General features: G+C 47.9%; 1 protein-coding gene across 4 annotated transcripts in view; it reads left to right on the forward strand.

The window, feature by feature from the left end:
• XG (Xg glycoprotein (Xg blood group)) overlaps positions 1-21,650 on the forward strand; it is a 61,791-nt gene that overhangs the window by 11,260 nt on the left and 28,881 nt on the right. For all 4 annotated transcript variants that reach the window (XM_055267120.2, XM_055267119.2, XM_063635177.1 and 1 more), the window contains exons 2-4: positions 7,789-7,830; positions 11,560-11,583; positions 15,619-15,681. In XM_055267120.2, the coding sequence (XP_055123095.1) occupies positions 7,789-7,830; positions 11,560-11,583; positions 15,619-15,681 (129 nt within the window). The remainder of the gene's footprint in view (positions 1-7,788; positions 7,831-11,559; positions 11,584-15,618; positions 15,682-21,650) is intronic.

Raw genomic sequence — 21,650 nt, forward strand, 5'->3', positions numbered from 1 at the left:
CAGAATGGATTTCATCTTATCCATGGGGATAAACTGGAACCCAGCCCTCGCAAACAAGGCCCACCGGGAATAAGATTCCACATTGGGGCAGCAGCCTTCCTTGTCACTTTCTGTTGCAACCTACAGTCCTAACCTAGTCATATTATTTAATTTTTTTTACTCTGTGAATCATGCCGTCCTGGGAGAGAGTGAGATGGAGCAAGGACACCCCTCTTAGGGGCCTGCCAGGCACTCTCCCTAGCATGGAAATAAAGGAAAACCTTGAGTTCCTTCAAGGGAAATTCCAGGCACCTCACTGGCCTTGAGAAGTACATGGAGCAGCTTGATAAGCAAGAAGGTGATTGTAGTGTAGAACAATAGCCAAGGAAGTTAGAGCCTCAAGATGTTTAGTTTCTTGTAAAGACTAAAGGTAACATCCTTCTTTGAGATGGAGTCTTGCTCTGTCACCCAGGTTGCGGTGTAGTGGTGCAATCCTGGCTCACTGCAACCTCCAGCACCTCCTGGGTTCAAGCGATTCTCATGCATCAGCCTCCCAAGTAGCTGGGACTACAGGTGTGCACCACCACGCCAACATTTTTGTATTTTTAGTAGACACAGGGCTTCCCCATGTTGGCCAGTCTGGTCTGGAACTCCTGACCTCAGGTAATCTGCCTGCCCTGGCCTCCCAAAGTGCTGGGATTGCCGGTGTGAGCCACCATGCCCAGCCAAGATGACATCTTACTATATGGCCCTGAGTCGATTTTCAGGAACCCAGACCCCCACCAAATAAAAAATGCCACCTGCTGGCTCACAGACGTTGGGTAAGAGAAACTGAGGCCTGAATTCTCATTACAAATGTTTGTTCTAAATTCCTTCCCTGGGGCGTGTGGCAGTGGGAGGGGGGTAGAAGGGGGTGCAGGGAGGTGCTGGAGGAAGTCACACCGATGGCCAGAACTAACATTCATTTCTGCTGACCCCGAATGTTCAGACAAAGCTTTGCCTCCTTAACCAATGACAAATCAGAGAACCTCTGAATCCACATTAAGCCCCTGCTTCCAGGTATCCTGGCTTTTTAGGTCAAAGCAATGTATAGCCTGCATGTATTATGGCTTTGCCTTCTTGCCATTGAAAACCCTCACCTACTGGCCACCCAGGAGGTTGGGTCTTAAGGCATCAAGAAGGTTGCTTGATGCCCTCTAAATAGCTCAGAATAAACGCCTCACTTCCTTACACTGCAATCCCGATGGCAGTGTTTGGCTTTACTGCACCGGGCCGGTGGACCTAAGTTGAGTTTGTTGGAGGTGTTCGAACCAGGGCAACTCCAGCTTGAGTAGGGGTGTGGTAAAATGAGGCTGAATGCTGCTGGGCTGCATTCCCTGATGGTCAAGGCATTCTAAGGCACAGGATGAGATAGGAGGTTGACACAAGATACAAGTCATAAAGACCTTGCTGATGAAACAGCTTGCCATAAAGAAGTTGGCCAAATTTTACCAAATCCAAGATGGCGACGAGAGTGACCTCGAGTGGTCCTCACTGCTACCTTCCCACCAGCACCATGACAGTTTACAAATGCCATGGCAATGTCAGGAAGTTACCCTATATGGTCTAAAAGGGGAGGCATGAATAATCCACCCCTTGTTTAGCATATCATCAAGAAATCACCATAGAAATGGGCAACCAGTGGCCCTCGGGGCTGCTCCGTCTATGGAGGAGCCATTCTTGATTCCTCTACTTTTCTAATAAACTTGCTTTCACTTTATGGACTCGCCGCAAGTTCTTTCTTGTGCAAGATCCAAGAACCCTCTCCTGGGGTCTGATTCCAGACCTCTTTCCAGTAACAAGTTCAGTCACAAGAACCACTATCATATGCTTTCTATATATACACATATGTATTTTTTAACTGCTGAACTGGAGTCAAAGAGAAACCTTAGGATTTGCCTGAAGGAAGTCAAGATTTGTCCTTCTCGGGGTCCCTGTGCCAGCTTTGTAAAACCTTGGAGCTGTCCCTTCTGTGGGCTTCCTCGAGCTGAGAAGGGCTCTATGGGTCTAGGACCCACTAAGTGGCTTCAACTGCAGCAGCTGCCCCCAGAAAGTTGATTTAAATGAACCCACACTTCAGAGGAAACCAGTACAATCCGAGTAAAGAAATAAAAAACAGGCCGGGGGCGGTGGCTCATGCCTGTAATTACAGCACTTTGGGAGGCCGAGGTGGGTGAATCACTTGATGCCAGGAGTTCAAGACCATCCTGGCCAACATGGTGAAACCCCGTCTCTACTAAAAATACAAAAATTACCTAGGCGTAGTGGCATGCACCTGTAGTCCCAGCTACTCGGGAGACTGAGGCACTAGAATCGCTTGAACCAGGGAAGCTGGGGTTGTAGTGAGCCGAGATTGCGCCATTGCACTGCAGCCTGGGCAACATAGTGAGATTCTGTATCAAAACAAAAACAAAAACAAAAAGAAAGGCTAGGCATGGCGGCTCATGCCTGTAATCTCCGCACTTTGGGAGGCCAAGGTGGGTGAATCACGAGGTCAGGAGCTCGAGACCAGCCTGGACAACATGGTGAAACCCCATCTCTGCTAAAAATAAAAAAAAATTAGTTGGGCATAGTGAGGGGACGCCTGTAATCCCAGCTACTCAGGAGGCTGAGGCGGGCAGGAGAATCACTTGGACCTGGGAGGCGGAGGTTGCAGTGAACCGAGATTGAGCCATTGCACTGCGGCCTGGGCAACACAGTGAGGTTCTGTATGAAAGAAAGAAAGAGAGAAAGAGAGAAAGACGGAGGGAGGGAGGGAAGGAAGGAAGGAAGGAAGGAAGAAAACAATTGCTTGAAAGGGCTTTGCTTCTCCAGGGCACGCAGATCAAAGGACATTGGGTTGAATAATGAAACAGAAGAGCCTGTCTGAATTTACTAATGTGGTTGCACGTCCCGTAATGATTGCAGTTGGCTCTCATTCAATTCTGTGGTGTATAAATTCTGCTGGCAATAGCTGTAATCAGGGTCAGGGATTTAGATAGTCTCTGTGTGTTCCTTTTTATCTTCTGCTCAGAGCCTGCTGGGAGCTGATTTTCTTCTTTAGAGCGAGGTAAATAATTCAGTGGGAAGCGGAGGTTTTGCTGTGGGTTGATTGCTCTCCTGTGCTGCGTGGCAGCTGTGCTGGTGGCAGCTAATGTTCAATGGGCAGTGGCTTTGACATTGCATTATTATTATTTGAGCAATGGTACTGTTCTTTGCTTTGCAAAATTGCTGTTTGTTATATTGACTTTCTGGGGTCATGGCCCCTGAAGCGTTACTGAAAATCATGGACATGAAGCAGATTTATTAATTGGAGAAAAGACATACAAATGTATTTAATGTGTATACACGGGAGCATTCAGAATGAAGACCCCAAGTTACAAGGGGAGATTGTCTATTTTTATGCTTTGGTTCAACCAAGTCTGGACAGCTGTGTAGAAATAGGGTTGTACAAAAAGGTCCTGATCCAATGCTAATGGTCTGAGTGGGGAAACCCAGCCAGGCCTGTGTGTCTAGATTCTTCTTGGCCTCTCTCTCTCTCTCTTTTTTTTTTTTTTTTTTGAGACGGAGTCTCACTCTGTTGCCAGGCTAGAGGGCAGTGGCACAGTCTTGGCTCACTGCAATCTCCGCCTCCCGGGTTCAAGCAATTCTCCTGCCTCAGCCTCCTGAGTAGCTGGGATTACAGGCACGCACCACCATGCTCAGCTAGTTTTTACATTTTTAGTAGAGACGGGGTTTCACCATGTTGGCCAGGCTGGTCTCGATCTCTCGACCTTGTGATCTGCCCTCCTTGGCCTCCCAAAGTGCTGGGATGGCAGGCGTGAGCCACCGCGCCCGGCCTCTTCTTGGCCCCTCTGAGCAGCGCTCCTTCCTTCCGGGTATGGGGCTGGGAGCTTCTCTGGGATGGGGGTCTTAGGACGCCCAAACAAGTCAGGTCAAGGAATTTCCTTATGGCCACTTTTTTTTTTTCGAGACAGATTCTCGCTCTGTCACCCAGGCTGGAGTGTAGTGGCGTGAACTCAGCTCACTGCAAGCTCCACCTCCCAGGTTCAAGCCATTCTCCCGCCTCAGCCTCTCCAGTAGCTGGGACTACAGGCGCCCACCACCATGCCCGGCTAATTTTTTTGTAGTTTTAGTAGAGACGGGGTTTCACTGTGTTAGCCAGGATGGTGTCGATCTCCTGACTTCGTGATCTGCCTGCCTCGGCCTCCCAAAGTGCTGGGGTTACAGGCGTGAGCCACCGCGCCCGGCCTGTGCCACTCTCTGTACAGATAGGATAGAGGGAAAGTTAGAACCCTGTTTTTAGGTTTCATGGCTGGCTTTGGGGGAAATGTGTTCTTGTTTCTGGGACCCGCCTTGCGGAAGAGGGATTCTAGTTCCTTCGGTGCCTTAGGGGAGAATGGGACCCAGAGACAGGGGGGCTGGAGAAGTTCCCAGAGAAACTTCTGCTTCTGAGGCTGCTGCTGAGGCCTGCACTTGGCAGTATTATTTCCTAATCCTGAACCACGTGTAGGTCTGAATCAACATAAAGGATTTGGGTGGGAGGCAGGGGAACTCCAATAAGAAGCATCTTTGAATCCGGCAGGGGTGGAATTTGGGCCTCAGAGGGGTTTGCTGACTGCAGGCTACAGAAGAATACCCTTCAAAGTACCACATGGCTGTATCACATGGCTTTGCTCCGGAGGGTCCCAAGCACAGCTTTACCGGGGGCTCATGTGTAACGCTCGGCCCTCCCATCCACCAACAGGGGCCACTTAATTGACATCTCCAGGATGCCAGCAACCGAGGACCGTTGTCATAGTCCCAGCACAAAATGAGGCTGCTTTCTTCTTGGGGGTTTAGGGATCCCAGAACACAAGGATTCGATTAAAAGCCGCCCCGTCTTATGTTCCCAGTGGAAAATAAACCCCGTGAAAGCAATAGCGTCATGTGCAACCCCGACCTTGGAGACAGAGACCCCAGAGTTAGCGTTGCCTACCTGTGACATCTCCCAGCCCAGGGGTCTTACTCCGGGCCCATGAGGACCCTAGCCGTGGCTTTGCTGCAACTTCCCTGGAGAGGAGAGAGGACAGGGGGTCCTGCCTGGGAGATAGATTTCCTGCCTGGCGTGCAGGACTGGAGACTGTCTCAGTGCCCAGGCCGCCTGATGCTGGCCGGAGTCCGCCTGGTTTATGTAACGAGGTCTGGGTGTGACCGACAACGGCCTCATGTGTGTGAGTCACGCATGCAGCAACTCCTGGCTGCAGTGCAACCCCTGAAACCAAGCAAAGCCTACAACCCCCAGGCTCCACTTCCTCTGTGACACTCCCCACCCCCAATTCCTGTCATCCCTCAGGGTCATTTGGAGCATCTCAAAGCTGAAGGAGCCTCCGCTGCAACCTGGCCTCCTGCTGCAGGATGAGACGAGCCGTCTGCAGCCCTCCCGTGCCACCGCCTGTTTTATGCAACAGCATTTCAGAGAGGAAGGGCTAGGAGGGGAGAGATAACACCGAGGCCTTTGGTTATTTAGGGCAACAGCAGGGAGTGGCTGGGTGCACAGATTGGAGGAGATTAAGTGGTTGCTGAGGGGATGCCTGGAATTGCTGGGATGGGCAGAGATATAACACAGTGAAAGATATTGGTCAACGGTGAACACAGATTGGAATGTAAATTCTCAGCATGTGTGCATAGCCGAGACAGTTAACTTTGGGGTCCTGGACAGGTGTCTCGACTGGAACTGCTGGCAGCCTTGGAGGGGAGATGTTGCGTGGATCCAAGAGGCTGACGCAGTTCCTGTCCCCCAGCCCAGTCTGAGCAGCTTGGACCATGATGACCAACAGAGCTGGAGGAGGCCAGGTGTGGTGGCTCACGCCTGTAATCCCAGCACTTTGGGAGGCCAAGGCAGGTGGATCACTTGAGGTCAGGAGTTCGAGACCAGCCTGGCCAACATGGTGAAACCCTGTCTTTACTAAAAATACAAAAGTTAGCTGGGTGTGATGCCATGCACCTGTAATCCCAGTTACTCAGGCATCTGAGGCATGAGAATCGTTTGAACCCAGGAGGTGGGGGTTGCAGTGGGCTGAGATTGTGCCACTGCACTCCAGCCTAGGCCACAGAGAGAGACTCCATCTAAAAACAAAACAAACAAAAAGAAAACAACAACAACAGAAAAATAGGGAGAGAGCTGGAGGGAGCAAAGATTGGCCAGGTTGTTCTTAAAGGCGAGCCTGTAGTGATCACTGGCAACAGAGAACATCACCTGAGAGGGACGTGGGGGCTCCCAGAGTTTGAGAGAAACGGCTGTGTGGGATTTGACCTGTGATGGCACCACCAGCTCCCAGCCTCCAGTCTGGGCCCAGGGGCAGCTGCTGTGCGCACCCTGGGCTCAGAGTCCCCCTTCCCTCCAAGGTTTGTGACTTCGTCCTGACTTAGGGACTCCTGTCTGGGGATGTGTCTTCTGCTCCGGAGAGGCCCCAATTGCCTCCACAAGGAGCAGCAAAGCCTGCCTGGGTGCCATCTGCCTGGATCCGGGCCACAGGCTGTATGATTCTATGTTGGAGCCCTCGAACCTTCCCCCAGAGCAAGCATCACCTAGGCAGACAGACTTTTGGGAGGGAGACAGACATCAGAGCGGGGGAGACCCAGCACCGAGGGCTCACCTGGTTCCCCCAGGCATAGCCTCCTCCAGGGCTTAGTGTTTGAGTGAGAGGTTGTCCCCCCCGGACAATTCGGCAGATTCTGACTCTGCTCCTGCCTTGCCCTGAACTTCCCAGCACCTCGGGTTCTTCCTTTGGGAAATATGCATGCTGGTCATACCAACATCCTCGGGTGGGCAGATGAGATGCTTGGGTGCCTGGCATTACTGCAACAGAACTCAATGTATAGTAAGTGCTGATTCAATGTGCTCCTGGCTGCATCCTCTACTTCTTGATAAATTCTCTAGTGGTGTTTTCTCTACAAGGCTAGTACTGGCAGGGGGCAAGGGAGGAACAAGAGCAAGGTGTGCATATATGTCAGCAAGAGGGACCCTTCACCCTCACAAATTCTGCAGTGTGTTTTTAATGATGAGTCACAAAGATGTGAATGTTCTCTTCTCTCTGCTGCAGACACATTCATTAGGTTAACTGCTTTTGGATCAGGTAGGAACCTCGGCTTGTCCACACAGGTTGCTTCCTGACCCTGTATTTGTCAGTGTCAGCTAGCTGCTATAACAAACAGCCCCCAAAGAATTAAAAGTTTATCTCTTGTTTGTGTTGCAGCCAGGTGAGGTGGCAAAGGTGTCCTATGCTCCATATAGTCTCTCAGGGATCCAGGATCCTCACATTGTTATGCTTCACCTTCTTCTAGGGCAGCCCCTCTCAACCTAGACTCTGTGTGTGTGTGTGTGTGTGTGTGTGTGTATGGGGGAAATGCCAGTCCTAAGCTGTGAGTGGGACAGTCCAGGAGAGAAGTCTGTGTGCTTGGAGAGAGGCTTCCTTCAAAGTTTCCTGGCCATGAGCAGGAATGAAGCTCTGACACAGGTTGCAGGTGGTCCTCGCAACAGAAAGTGGATTAGTGGTTGTCAGGGGCTGGGGAGGCGGGAGGTGAAGTGACTGCTGAATGGGGACAGGGGTCTTCTTTTGGGTGATGAGTGTGTTCTGGGACTAGATGGAGGTGGTGGTTGCATCTCCCACGTAGCTCATGGTCAGGTTAGTTTTAGTGCTCTAGGTGACCCTAGGCTTGCAGGAGGAGGGGAGCAGCGTGAGGTGAGGAACAAGGGGGATTCTGGCCTTTCTATCATGGGGTGACTTATGCCCTGTTTGCTCCCAATAGGTCAAAGAGACTTTGACTTGGCGGACGCCCTTGATGACCCTGGTAAGTGCCGATATTTCAAGGGGAGCCTTCTCTTTTCAGCTTGGATCTAACAGCATCAGCTGTGTAGTTACTTTGGGGTTGGATTGGGCCAGTGTTGGGAATTTCTTGGTGTTGAGATCTCTGTTCTTCACAGGATATTGCAGACGCCTTGAGACAAAACTTTACACACGCCCTGAAAATCTCAGACTCATTTCTTTGTAGGTCTGTGCTTCTAAACCTGTGGTTTAGGAATATGCTAGTATTTTATTATTTTTAGTTTATTTTATTGAGATGGGAGTCTCGTTCTGTTGCCCCGGCTGGAGTGCAGTGGTGCAATCATAGCTTACCACACAGCCTCAACTTCCTGGCTCAAGTGATCCTCCCACCTCAGCCTCCCAAGTAGCTGGAACAACAGGTGTGTGCCCCCGTGCCAAGCTAATTTTTTTCTTTTTTAATTTTTTCTTTTTTTTTGTAGAAATGGATTCTCACTATGTTGCCCAGGCTGGTCTTGAACCCCTGGGCTCAAGCAATCCTTCTACCTTGGTCTGTCAAAACGCTGGGATTACAGACGTGCCTCAACATGCCTGGCCCAGTTTCTGCTTTTCTTACACGTCAGTTCATATCCCTCATTGTCCCATACCCTGATCCCAATCCATGGCCTCCAATCTCCCCTCCCAGAGCACACTTCATTCCGTTCTCCCCTCAACTTCTCTGGTTACCTTCACTCACGGGGCTGTGAGTTTTTCTTCTCCAGGGCACTGAGGACCTGGAATCTTCTCATTCTGTGTTTGCATCAGTCCAAGTTCAGCTGGAACCTTTCTGACTGACCAGAATGCTGAAAATATGCATCCTGGGCCCTGCAGAAAGTCCTGCTTGAGGCAGATGGTCTAATTGAGATTCAGGTGTATTCAGACTGCGGTGGGTGGGAGAAAGGGAAAGATTTGGTTTCTAATGCAGGCACAATGGAATCAAACATTTATTTTGAAAGAAAAATAAACTTTTATGTACACAGAGGAAGAATCCATTGGGCTTTAGCATTGGGAACAACTGGTTGACCAGTGCAGTTACATAATGGTGTTTGTTGGAGGAAGAGAGAATGATAACCAGACCTGATCCTCAAAAGCCAACAATAAGATGATAGGAACTCATCTCTCTCCCAGTTTTCTGCACACAGTGATGTTTTTACTAATAATTATCCTACAAAGCAGATACAAAATTGTTGTCAGTGCAACAGGAAAATGTAATGACTCACCCCAACATGGAGATGTCATTTCTCCCACGAAGTTAGAAAAGGTGAAGGTTGAATCCTATCCTGTCAAGGCAGATGGAGGGCTGGGGGTTGGAGGCAGGTGTGTGGTCGCAACCACTTTGGAAGCATTGGGGGATTCTCTCCAAAATTCAGACCGAGCATGTAGCACCAGCGTTTGGTTTGGATAGAGAATGGGGCATATCTGCAAGAGAACCCTGTGCAATAGTGAAGGAGGGGCTGGCTGGTAGGCTCAGATACAGAACAAGACATGTTATTGATTTGAAAGATCACTGACATGTGACCCAGGAGTTCCACTTCTAGACAGATACCCAAGAGAACTGGGAGCAGGGACTCAAACAGTCATTTGTGTACCCATGTTTGCAGCAGCAATATTCACAATAAGCCAAAGGTGGAAACAACCCAACTGTCCATCAGGGGATGAATGAATGAACAGAATGTGGTCCCTCCAGGCAACAGAATATTATTTGGCTGTAAAAAGGAAGAGGGTTCTGATGCATGCCACATGAGCCTTGAAAATGTGCTCAGTGAAAGAAGCCAGGCACAAAAGCCACAGGGTATAGGATCCCACTAATATGAAATGTCTGGAATAGGCAAATTCAGAGAGACAGAAAGTGGATTAGCAATTGTTGGGCTGGAAGAGGGGAGAAAAGGGAGGGACTGCTATGGTTATGGGGTCTCCTTTTGTGGGGATGAAACTGTTCTGGAACTAGATACAGGTGGTGATCGTACAATATTGTGAATATATGAAACACCATTGAATTGTACTCCTTAAAATGTCAAATTTTATGATATGTGAGTTTCACATTGATTTTTAAAAATCACAGAAATAAACTTCCTTTCCACTCACCTGCTACTACCTTTTCATTGCTCACCTAGAGGACTGCCAGTGCCTGCAAATACATCTTTGAATGCATCGTTTTGCTACCAAGAGCCCCCCGTGAATGGGCAGACATGTGCCTGTTCATACACAGCCCTTCCTTATGGGAAGGAAACCCCAGTGCACAGGAACCACAGTCACCTGTATGGCGACTGTGGGGAACTCACTTTTCACTGTCTATACTGCCTGGGCTTTAAGAAACTCTGTGAGTGTATCACTATTTTAAAAAATCTTTATAATTTTACATTTTAAAAAGAAGACAGAGAAAGGAAGGATGGGAGAGAGGGAGGGAGGGTGGGAGGAGGAAGGAAGGGAAAAGGAATAGAAGAAAGAAAAGAAGGAAACAATGAAAGGACAGAGGAAAAGAGGGAGAGAGGGAGGAAAAAAGGATGGAGGCGAGGGAAGAAAAGGAAGAAGAGAGGGAACGATGGAGGGAAGAAAGGAAGAAGAAAGGGGAGGAGCTAAGAAAAGACTGAGGGGAAGGAAGAAGGGGAGGAATGAAGAAGGAAGGGAAGAAAGGAGGGGGGAAGGAAAGAAAGAAAAATGGGGGAAGAAAGGAGGAAGAAAGAAAAGAAAGAATAAGAGAAGGACGGAGGGAAGGAAGGAGAGAGGGAGAGGAGAAAGGATGGAGGGGAGGAAGGAAGAAAGGAGGGTGGGGAAGAAGGAAAGAAGTAGGGGGAAAAGGAGAGAGGAAAGGAAGGAAGAAAGGAGAGAAGGAAGGAAGGAGAGGCGGAAGGAAGAAGGGAGGGCAGGAAGGGAGAGGGAGGTGGCAGGAAGAAGAAAAGGCGATGGGAAACCTTCAATTAAAATACAGGACAAGCGAAACCATATGCCCCGTTTGGAGCTTCAAGCTCTCCTTTTTGCAGTCTCTGCACCCCCAGTGAATGCCCCCACCACACGCATACCCCTGTGTTCCAGCTGCCTCCTACCAAGGCAATGCCAGGCTGTTATGTAAACCATGCTTTCAAATACGGTGTTTCCTCTGTTTGGAAGAAGTCTGGCCATTGCACAGCCCTGAAGCTCCAATTTTCCCAGCCATGGCCGACTCCACCTCCTTTGAGCCATCTTCCTCAAACCTCCTCCCGCCCTTGTCTGCCCATCCACACTGCAAACCCAGGTTCACTGAGCAGGGCAGTCACAGGCTGCACCCTGAGCACCCCTGACCTGATATCCACATCCATGCAATACTTGTTTGCTGAATGAATAAATGAGTGAATGAAAGAAAGTGAGATAAGCCATCATTCTGGAAGCTGCAAGTCTTTCTCCTTCTTTTCTTTTGCCTCCCCCTGCCTCACCCTCCACCGTCCAGCCCTGTGGTGGCTCTATGGGCAGGTGGCTCACTTACTTGTCTTGGATGTTCTCAGCTATTTCGGCCATCCTGTGGGCATCCTCACAGCCTCAAGGGTGGATTGTTTTTGAATGGATTTTAAGGGTGTTTTCTTGCCTTTTTTCTGAATTCAACATGGAATTTGTGTCCATATCATTTACTTTGTATGGCTTTGTCACTCCCTTTTCATCTTTCATCAGGGCATTCATGGCCTTTCTTCGTGCTTCCAATGAATCTTCAATGCATATTGCATTTATTTTCTCTCTTTGTTCACAGAACCCACCAAGAAGCCAAACTCAGGTGAGTGACTCTTTGGCTGGGAAAAACTGAGGCAGCATCCTTGAACTGATGCTTATGGAGGGATGGTTGAGGATGTTTTACAGAACTGTGGGGTGTATGAAGGAGATGCAACAACTGTACCAGATAGCAGATATTGAAAGCAAAATGTGGTGATTGGGGAAATGCAAATCACAACCACAGTGAAGCACCACTTCATACCCACTGAGATGGCTAAAATCTAAAATGGAAAATAACAAGTGTTGGCAAGGATGTGACAAAACTGGAATGTTTGTACATTGCTGGTGGGAGTCTAAAATGGTACAGCCACTGTGAACAAATGCTTTGGTGGATCCTCAAAAAGTTAAATACAGGATTACTCTATGAACCAGCAATTCCACTCCTAGGTATGTACTCAAAATAATTGAAAACAAGGGTTCCAAGAAAAATGTGTACACAAATGTTCAGAGCAGCACTATTCATTATAGCTAAAAGGTACAAATAACTCACATGTTAATCAGTGGAAGGAATTGATAAACAAAATGTGGTCCATTCACACGATGGAATATTATTTAGCCTTGAAGAGGAATGAAGCACTGAAAATTGATACAAAGTGGTTGAGCCTCAAAAACATTTTGCAAAGAGAAAGAAGCCAGACACAAATGATCACATAGTGTATATTTTTATGAAGATGAAATTTCAAGAATAGATGAATCCCTAGAACCAGAAGCAATGTCGTGACTGGCAGGGGCTGAAGGGGAAAGGGAAAGTGACTGCTTGATAAATTCCAGGTTTCTTTTTGGGGGAACGAAAGTGTTCTGGAAGTACACAGAGGTGACGGCTGCACAACACTGTGAATGTTCTAAATGCCCCTGAATTATTCACTTTTAAATGGTTAATTATATGTAAAATTCACTTCAATTTATTTACTTATTTATTTTCAATTAAAAAGGTAACCTTTGGCCGGGGGCAGTGGCTCACACCTGTAATCCCAGCGCTTTGAAAGGCCGAGGTGGGCAGATCATCTGAGGTCAGGGGTTCGAGACCAACCTGGCCAACATGGTGAAACCTGGTCTCTACTAAATATAAAAAATTTAGCTGGGCATGATAGCACATGTCTGTAATCCCAGCTACTCGGGAGGCTGAGGCAGGAGAATCACTTGAACCCGGGAGGTGGAGGTTGCAGTGAGCCGAGATCATGCCACTGCACTCCAACCTGGGTGACAGAGCGAGATTCCGTCTCAAAAAAAAAAGAAGAAGAAGAAAAAGAAATAACTCCTGGGGCTGGGCGCGGTGGCTCACGCCTGTAATCCCAGCACTTTGGGAGGCCGAGGCAGGTGGATCACAAGGTCAGGAAATCAAGACCATCCTGGCTAACACGGTGTGTTGTACCCGAGTGAGTTAGAAAAATGCCACACTTTGAGACGAATTAAGAATCATTTATTAGCCAGCGACCAAGAGACGGCTAACGCTCAAAATTCTCTCCGCCGTGAGGAAGGGGCTTGATTAACTTTTATATCTTGGTTTAGGAAGGGGAGGGGGGGTCTAGTTAAAACAATTTTACAGAAGTAAAGTAGGCAAAAAGTTAAAAGGATAAATGGCTACAGGAAAGTAAATAGTTCCTGGTGCAGGGGCTTTAAGACTATTACAAGGTGATAGATGCGGGGCTTTGGGCATTATCAATCAGACGAATTCTTGGGAACTGCGGGTATAGCTCGCCACAGTATCTTATCAGTTAATTGCATTCTTGGATGTGCTGGGATTCAGCTTGCACGAGTTAAGTCCTTGAGGAAGGGGCTGCCAGTGAAAGAGCCAAGATGGAGTCAGTCTGGCTCTCTTAGCTAAGGGAGAGTCCGTTCAGGTGGAAGCAAGGCTAGGTGATTAAAGGAAAGGGAGAGTCTAAAAACAGGGTTAGTAAAAACCAGGTTGGGCATTACAGGTGAAACCCCGTCTCTACTAAAAAATACAAAAAAATTAGCCGGGCGTGGTGGTGGCGGGCGCCTGTAGTCTCAGCTACTTGGGAGGCTGAGGCAGGAGAATGGCGTGAACCCGGGAGGCAGAGCTTGCAGTGAGCCGAGATCTTGCCACTGCACTCCAGCCTGGGTGACAGAGCGAGACTCCGTCTCAACAACAACAACGACAACAACAACAACAAAAATAAAAATAACTCCCAGACTTCCAGCAGACTCCTTGACTGCCATGAGAGATGTCAGGAAGTCAATGGACGGGTGTTTATAGGTTGTTCAGGAAATGTTCACTATCAAGCAAGAATTGAAAATTCTAAAAAAAATTGAAATTTCTAAAAAAAAAAAAAAAGTCAATTAGGCTGAGCAAGGTGGCTCACGCCTGTAATCCCGGCATTTTGGGAGGCCGAGGTGGGTGGATCACAAGGTCAGGAATTTGAGACCAGCCTGGCCAATATGGTGAAACCCTGTTTCTACTAAAAATACAAAAGCTAGCTGGGCATGGTGGTGTGTGCCTGTAGTCCCAGCTGCTTGGGAGGCTGAGGCAGGAGAATCGCTTGAACCCAGGAGGCGGAGGTTGCAGGGAGTGGAGATCATGCCAGCTGGGCATGGTGGTGTGTGCCTGTAGTCCCAGCTGCTTGGGAGGCTGAGGCAGGAGAATCGCTTGAACCCAGGAGGCGGAGGTTGCAGGGAGTGGAGATCATGCCACTGCACTCCAGCTTGGGTGACAGAACAAGACTCAGTCTCAAAAAAAAAAAAAAAAGTATATTGGTTTGGTCTGGAAAGGTGGACCACTTGAAGCAAAGGCAGGAAGACCGGAAGCAGGGAGAGGGTTTCCAGGTCACAAACAGGTGAGACAAAACGGTTGCCTTCTTTTGAGTTTCTGATGAGCCTTTCCAAAGGAGGTGATCAGATACGCATCTGCCTCAGTAAGCAGAGGGGGGACTTTGAATAGAATGGGAGGCAGGTTGGCCCTAAGCAGTTCCCAGCTGGACTTTTCCCTTTAGCTTAGTGACTTGCGGGCCCCAAGATTTATGTTCCTTTCACAGTGTATGAGTGAGAGCACTTGGAAACTGAGAGTGGAAGTGTGGCAGGCCAGGTCTCACTAACACAGGCCCCCACAACACCTGTTTCAGTATTGACTCAGTGGTTAAATATTAAAAGCCAGTGCCCTTATACAAAGGCTGGAATGTAACAAAAGCCCACCGAGAGTTTTTCCCAGGACTTTCCCGGGCCTTAAAGCATGACAAAATAATGAAGGAATTCTTAACAGGACCCATTTAGGATTAAGCAAGTTTTACTGGGGGTCTGCAGAAACTCCCCAGGCCTCCACAAACAAGTTTATTGGGGCTTTGAAGGAACTCTGCAAACCTCCGTGATTTAGCAGGAGACAGCATAAGGGTAATCACCCCAGCACCTGGACCCATTTAGATTAAGTCAGTTTACTGAGGCTCCTGAGGAAGGTCCTCAGGACTCAGACCTTAGTTATAGATTAAAATAAGTTAATCATTTATGTCTTTAGGTAAATGCACACACATATATCCACATAGCTTGGAAGGTGTATAAGCTCTGGAAAACTGTAATTTTGAGTTAGTCTGGTGATAATTTCCAGGCCTTCTCCCTGTAACAGGTTGCAGAAATAAAAACTCTCTTCCTCCCCAGTTCATCGGTGTTTCATTATTGGGCCGTGAGAAATAGCAGCCCAGTTGGGTCCGGGAACAGAAGGTTTGGTGTTATCTTCATCACAGGCACTGGACTGTCGGTAAATTTATTCCATGACAATTCTTCTTAGATTTCTTTTTTATATTACTTGCTTCCATCATGGCAGACAGCTACACTGGCTTCTTGCCATGAAAACGAACTTCTAGTAACAAAACGGAAACCTTTTTTTTTTTTAAGTTTCAGGTTTCAAGGTTTTACTTCTATCTGCAAAGTGATTTTGAACCAGACAATGGCAATCTATAAACACACCGTGGGCAGCAAATGAGAACAAACTGCAAGGTCGATAGTCACGCTGATGTGCTTGTTTCTGCAGGGTGCTCCTAAGGGAAGGACAATTTTCTTTTCTAACAGTGCAATGTCGCTTTCTCCACAGATATCTACCCAAAGCCAAAACCGCCTTCCTACCCACAGCCCGAGAATCCCAACAGCGGTGGAAGTAAGAATCCGCAGGCCTGAAACTCTTTCTCAATCTGCTTTGATGATGTTTGCCTTTTTATTTACTAGCAGGTTTAGCCTGGTTGCATTTGAAATATGTGTGTAATAGCTCCCTTACTGGGAATGTAGTTTCCTTCCTCACTGGGGGGAGCAAGAAAGTCCAATGGACAGAAACAATCTTATTTTCCCTTTGCTTTGACATCTAGAAACCACTGAGGTGTACCTGTAACCACCCAACTGGTTCACTTTGTTGGCTGCCTAGACAGAGCTGATTTATCAACATAGGGGAATTGCAATGGAGAAAGAGTAATTCACGCAGAGCTGGCTCTAAGGGAGGCTAGAGTTTTATTATTACTCATTCAGTCTCTGGAACATCTTGGGATTAGAGTTGTTAAGGATAAGTTGGCGGGTAGGGGCTTGGGAAGTGGGGAGTGCTGATTGGTCAGGTTGGAGAGGGAACCATAGGGGGTTGAAGTGAGGTTTTCTTGCTGTTTTCTGTTCCTGGGTGGAGGGCAGACCTGGTTGAGCCAGATTACTGGGCTGGGTGGTGCCAGCTGATCCATCCAGTGCAGGGGCTGCAAAATATCTCAAGCACTGACCTTAGGTTTTACAATAGTGATGTTACCCCCAGGAGAAACTTGGGGGAGGTTCAGACTCTTGCAGCCAGAGGCTGCATGAGCCCTAAAGTGTAATTTCTAATCTTGTAGCTAATGTTTTGGTCCTGCAAAGGCAGACTGGTTCCCAGGCAAGAAGGGAGTCTTTTTGGGAAAGGGGCATTATTAATTTTGTTTCAGAGTTAAACCATGAACTAAATTCCTTCCCAAGGCTAGTTTGGCCCACACCCAGGAAAGAACAAGGACAGCTTAAAGGTTAGAAGCAAGATGGAGTTGGTTAGGTCTGACCTCTTTCACTGTCATCATTTCCTCAGTTACAATTTCTGCAAAGGCGGTTTTATACTCAAAGGACACTTTGCATTGTCATCACAGAAAGCTAATCAGGCTGAGAGACAAGTCCTTTTTCTCACTTGTTTTCAGTGCTCCAAATACCTTTGGCTTAACCATTCCCAAAACCCCACGTGTGCAGTGCACTTTATGTGTTTCAGAGTTGGTTTCTTCATTTTTTCTAACATTTGGCAGACAGTTTTTTCCACAGATTTATTACACTCATCATTGAAAAATATGCAATTCAAAAAAAGAAAGAGAGTGAACGAGAGAGAGAAGAGTGGGTGTGGGGGGGCATGGAGAGAGAAAGAGAAAGATAAAAGAAAGGGGAAAGAAGAAAGGAAAAGATAGATTCTGGCCATTAAAGTTATCAGCAGTTCAACACCCTTAAAAACTTAAATGTTTGCCAGGCATAGCAGTGTGAAGCTGGCTAAATCAAGAGGGGTTCTGGAAGCTTCCTGGTAGTTTGTTCTGGCTTTAAACTTTCACAGCTTAACAGCGTGTCCATTCATTGCAGACACGCACATCCAGATGGACAGAAATGATCTCCTCCTACGAGGAATCATTAAAAATAGAGACCAAGACCCAAGGGAGGTGACATCCACTTGAAAAGCTACACCTCAGGCCGGGCGCGGGGGCTCACGCCGGGAATCCCAGCACTTCGGGAGGCCGAGGCGGGCGGATCACCTGAAGTCAGGAGCTCGAGACCAGCCTGGCCAACATGGCGAAACCCTGTCTCTACCAAAAATACAAAAATTAGCTGGGCATGGGGGCACGCGCCTATAAGCCCAGCTACTTGGGAGGCTGAGGCATGAGAACTGCTTGAACCCAGGAGAGGGAGGTTACAGTAAGCCAAGATTGCACCACTGCACTCCAGCCTGGGCAACAGAATGAGACTCTGTCTCAAAAAACAAAGCAAAACAACACAAAACCTCAAAACACCACCTCACCCTTAACTGCATTAGTTAAGCCAGCTAGTCTTTCTTTTTCCCCCGCTTTCATGATGAAAATCCCAAATACCACCCACCTTTTTCTCCTGCTATTTCCTCCTAGTCTTTTAAAAACCATTGTCCCGTAGATCATGGCTATGTTGTAAGGCACTCAGGGGAATTCCACAGGGAATGTGTTTCTTGCTGAAATGTACTTGGGAAACGCCCAGTTCAACAGACTGCCATGAGCTTCCCTCCCAGAGAATCCATCAGGACTTAAAATGTGTGGCTGGGCCTGATGGGTCACGTCTGTAATCCCAGTACTTTGGTAGACCGAGGCTGGTGGATCACCTGAGGTCAGGAGTTCAAGACCAGCCTGGCCAACATGGTGAAACCCCATCTCTACTAAAAATGCAAAAATTAGTCGTGGCCTGTAGTCCCAGCAACTCGAGAGGCTGAGGCATGAGAATCGCTTGAACCTGGGAGGCAGAGGTTGTAGCAAGCTGAGATGGCGCCACTGCACTCCAGGCTGGGCAACAGAGCGAGACTCTCTCAAAAAAAAAAAAAAAAAGAAAAAGAAAAAAAAAACTTAAAATGTGAGATCCTTTAAGAGGGGCCATCTTCAGAGTGTGAACACTCAGCCCCTCCCACAGCAAAGTGACTCATGAACCCCAATAGGAGGAGGAGTGGGGGAAGAGAGGCTCAGGCTGGGGAGGTGACCCCCATGACTCAAACCTCAATCTCCTGATGCTTGCCCCAACAAAGAGGAGGCTTCCTTTCTGACTTTGGTTTTTCACGTTGTGCTTAAATCCAGCCATGTTGATGCCTTTAACATGGCAGTCCTGAATTATTAATTAATACTGTGTAAATCCAAAATATCTGAGACAGGTCTCAATCAGTTCGCAAAGTTTATTTTCCCAAGGTTAAGGACGTGCCCGTGACACAGCCTCAGGAGGTCCTGATGACAAGTGCTCAAAGTCGTCAGGACACAGCTTGGTTTTACACATTTTAGGGAGACATGAGATATCAATCAATATGTATAAGAAGTACATTGGTTTGATCTGGAAATGCAGGACAACTGGAAGCAGGGGCTTCCAGGTCATAGGAAGATACGAGACAACTAGTTGCATTCTTCTAAGTCCTTGATTGGCCTTTCACTGAAAACTCAATTTACATGTGAGACAGGGCAAAGGAATAGTACTTATGCCTCAGTCTGGCCCAGTGAATCTGCATTTTTACATCAACAGTAGGGCAGAGGAAGCAATCAGACATGCATTTGTCTCAGGGGAGCAGAGGGGATGACTTTCTGTCCCACACCTGTGAAGATGAGCTATCAGTGTACATTGCCAGGGTGAAATTCCACAGAACCGTTTTAGGGTAAACAAAACAGTTTACGTTCCTCAGATTGTGAGGACAGTATGTAGCTTTTAAAAAACTTAAAAATTTTTTTGTAGCTATCTTGTTTAGAAAGAAAATGGGAGGCAGGTCTGACTAACTTTTTTTTCCAGCTTGACTTTTCCCTTGGCTTAATGATTTTGGGGTCCCAAGATTTATTTTCCTTTCACAATTGAACGTGAGAACATGGAGTATTTAACACAGGAAATGAGCAAATTTAACGTACACACCCAAGGAAAAGGAAAAATGAAGCTGGTTGGAAGTTAATTATGGATACTGTGGTACATGAGCAGAAATTCCCCTTAACCAGTGTTCTTGCCCAGGCTAGCCCAAACGAGCCCAGGCTAGCCCAAACGAGCCCAGGCTAGCCTAGGTTCCCAAGTGTGTATCTTGAGAACGAGGAAGAGCCCTAGAAAACAGTGTGTAACGTCCCTCCAAGATGGGGTGTTCTGGAACAATCTCTCAGACAATGAAGGCAATTGTTGATGGGCAACATTGGGAAGACCCCAGAGATGGAATGTCCTAGGCCTTTCCATGTTCTCTTTCTCATTCTCCCTCCATTGACTTGATAGGTGGCTGGGGGATTTGTAAGTATTTGCCACACACCAGCCAGCTTTCTCAGGATGGCTCCAGGCATGCTTGGAGCCCAGTGGTCTCTTTCCCTTAGAATTTGATCTGGAGGAACCCAGGATTCTCTCGGTGTCCTTTGAAATTCAGCACATTTTTCTTGGCTTCCATGAGCTCCTGTGGCATTTCTCAGGCCAACTGTTGACTCTGCTTCCTATGGCTGTGCTTGTCCCTTTGAGAGATGTCAGCGTTGCTCACCGATTCTTTTCTCTGACCCCAGCAGCTCCTATCCATGTTCTCTTTTTTTTTTTTTTTTCAGACAGAGTCTCACTTTATTGCTCAGGCTGGAGTGCGATGGCACGATCTCGGCTCACTGCAACCTCCGCCTCCTGGGTTCAAGCGATTCTCCTGCCTTAGCCTCTTGAGTAACTGGGAATACGGGCATGCAACACCACACCCGGCTAATTTTTGTACTTTTAGCAGAGACAGGGTTTCACCATGTTGGCCAGGCTGGTCTCAAACTCCTGACCTCAGGTGATCTGCCCGCCTTGGCCTCCCAAAGTGCTGGGATTACAGGCGTGAGCCACTGTGCCCGGCCCCATGATGTCTTGAAAGTAACAAGACAGGCACGGATTCTTTTTGATGCAAGCTGCTATGGGATGAATTATGGCTCCCCGCAAATTCATAGGATGAAGTCCTAACCCCCAGTTTCCTCAGAATGTGACTGTCTTTGGAGATGGGGCCTTTAAGAAGGAGATTAAGGTAAAATGAGGTCACTAGGGTGGGTCCTGATCCAATAGGACTAGTATCCTAATCAGAAGAGATGAGGGCTTAGACACACACAGACGGAAGATTATATGAAGACACAGGGAGAAGACGGCATCTCCAAGCCCAGGGGAAAGGCCTTAGGAGGAACCAGCCCAGCCCATATCTTGATCTCACACTTCCAGCCTCCCGGACTGTGGGAGAATCAATGTCTGTTGTTTATAAGTCACCCAGTCTATGGTGTTCCCTGATAGCAGCCTGAAATGGACTAAGACACCTCATAAGAAGAGGAGATGAGGACGCAGACACACACAGAGGGACGACCCTGTGAGGACACAGGGAGAAGACGGTGTCTACAAGCCAAGGAGAGAGGCCTCAGGAGTAAGCCCAGGAATCAATGCAGTTGGAGGTTCTGTGTGTGAATGGAGGAGGGAAGCTCACAGAGGAAGGCATTTTGAGGGAGGACTGACCTTAAGTGAGGCACCCGGAGACTTCCTGAACCAAGCCATGAATATGAACCAAGCCATGAATATGAACCAAGCCATGAATATGAACCAAGCCACGAATATGCAGCTCGTGCTCCGGGCAGTGCCTTCTGGCCTGGAAACCAAAGCTCCCTTGTGTCCAGTCCCCTCTCCTCTGTTTGGCCCCCAAGTTTCCATAATCCCCCACAGTTGTATCATTTTAGAGACCTCAAAAGAGAGTCTAGGCTGGGCGTGGTGGCTCATGCCTGTAATCCCAGCCCTTTCAGAGGCCGACATGGGTGGATCACCTGAAGTCAGGATTTCAAGATCAGCCTGGCCAACATGGTGAAACGCTGTCTCTACTAAAAATACAAAAATTAGCTGGGCATGGTGGTGTATACCTGTAATCCCAGCTACTTGGGAGGCTGAGGCCAGAGAATCGCTTGAACCCAGGAGGCGGAGGTTGCAGTGAGCTGAGATCGCGCCATTGCACTCCAGCCTGGGCGACAGAGCAAGACTCTGTCTCAAAAAAAAAAAAAAAAGAAAGCCTAGGCAGGGCATGGTGGTCCATGCCTGTGGTCCTAGCTATACCCAGGAGGCTGAGGCAGGAGGATCACTTGAGCCCAGGAGGTGGAGGCTGCAGTGAGCTATGATTCACCACTGCACTCCAGCCTGAGCAACAGAGCAACACCCTGTCTCAAGAGAGAGAAAGGGAAAGAGAGAGAGACTATTTTGAGAAGTGAAAAACTAGTCATTCTCAGCCCAGATTTCCAGTGTTCTGAGATGTCTGTCCTGAGGAAGGACTTTGAGAACAACATCCTTGCCTTTTTTGTGAATTAAAGTAATTATACTCTTGAGCCAATGTGGATAAGCACTTGCCAGGTACTGGCAGTGCCAGGTACCAGGAAT

Source organism: Symphalangus syndactylus, chromosome X, assembly GCF_028878055.3.
Source record: "Symphalangus syndactylus isolate Jambi chromosome X, NHGRI_mSymSyn1-v2.1_pri, whole genome shotgun sequence".
NCBI lineage: Eukaryota > Metazoa > Chordata > Mammalia > Primates > Hylobatidae > Symphalangus > Symphalangus syndactylus.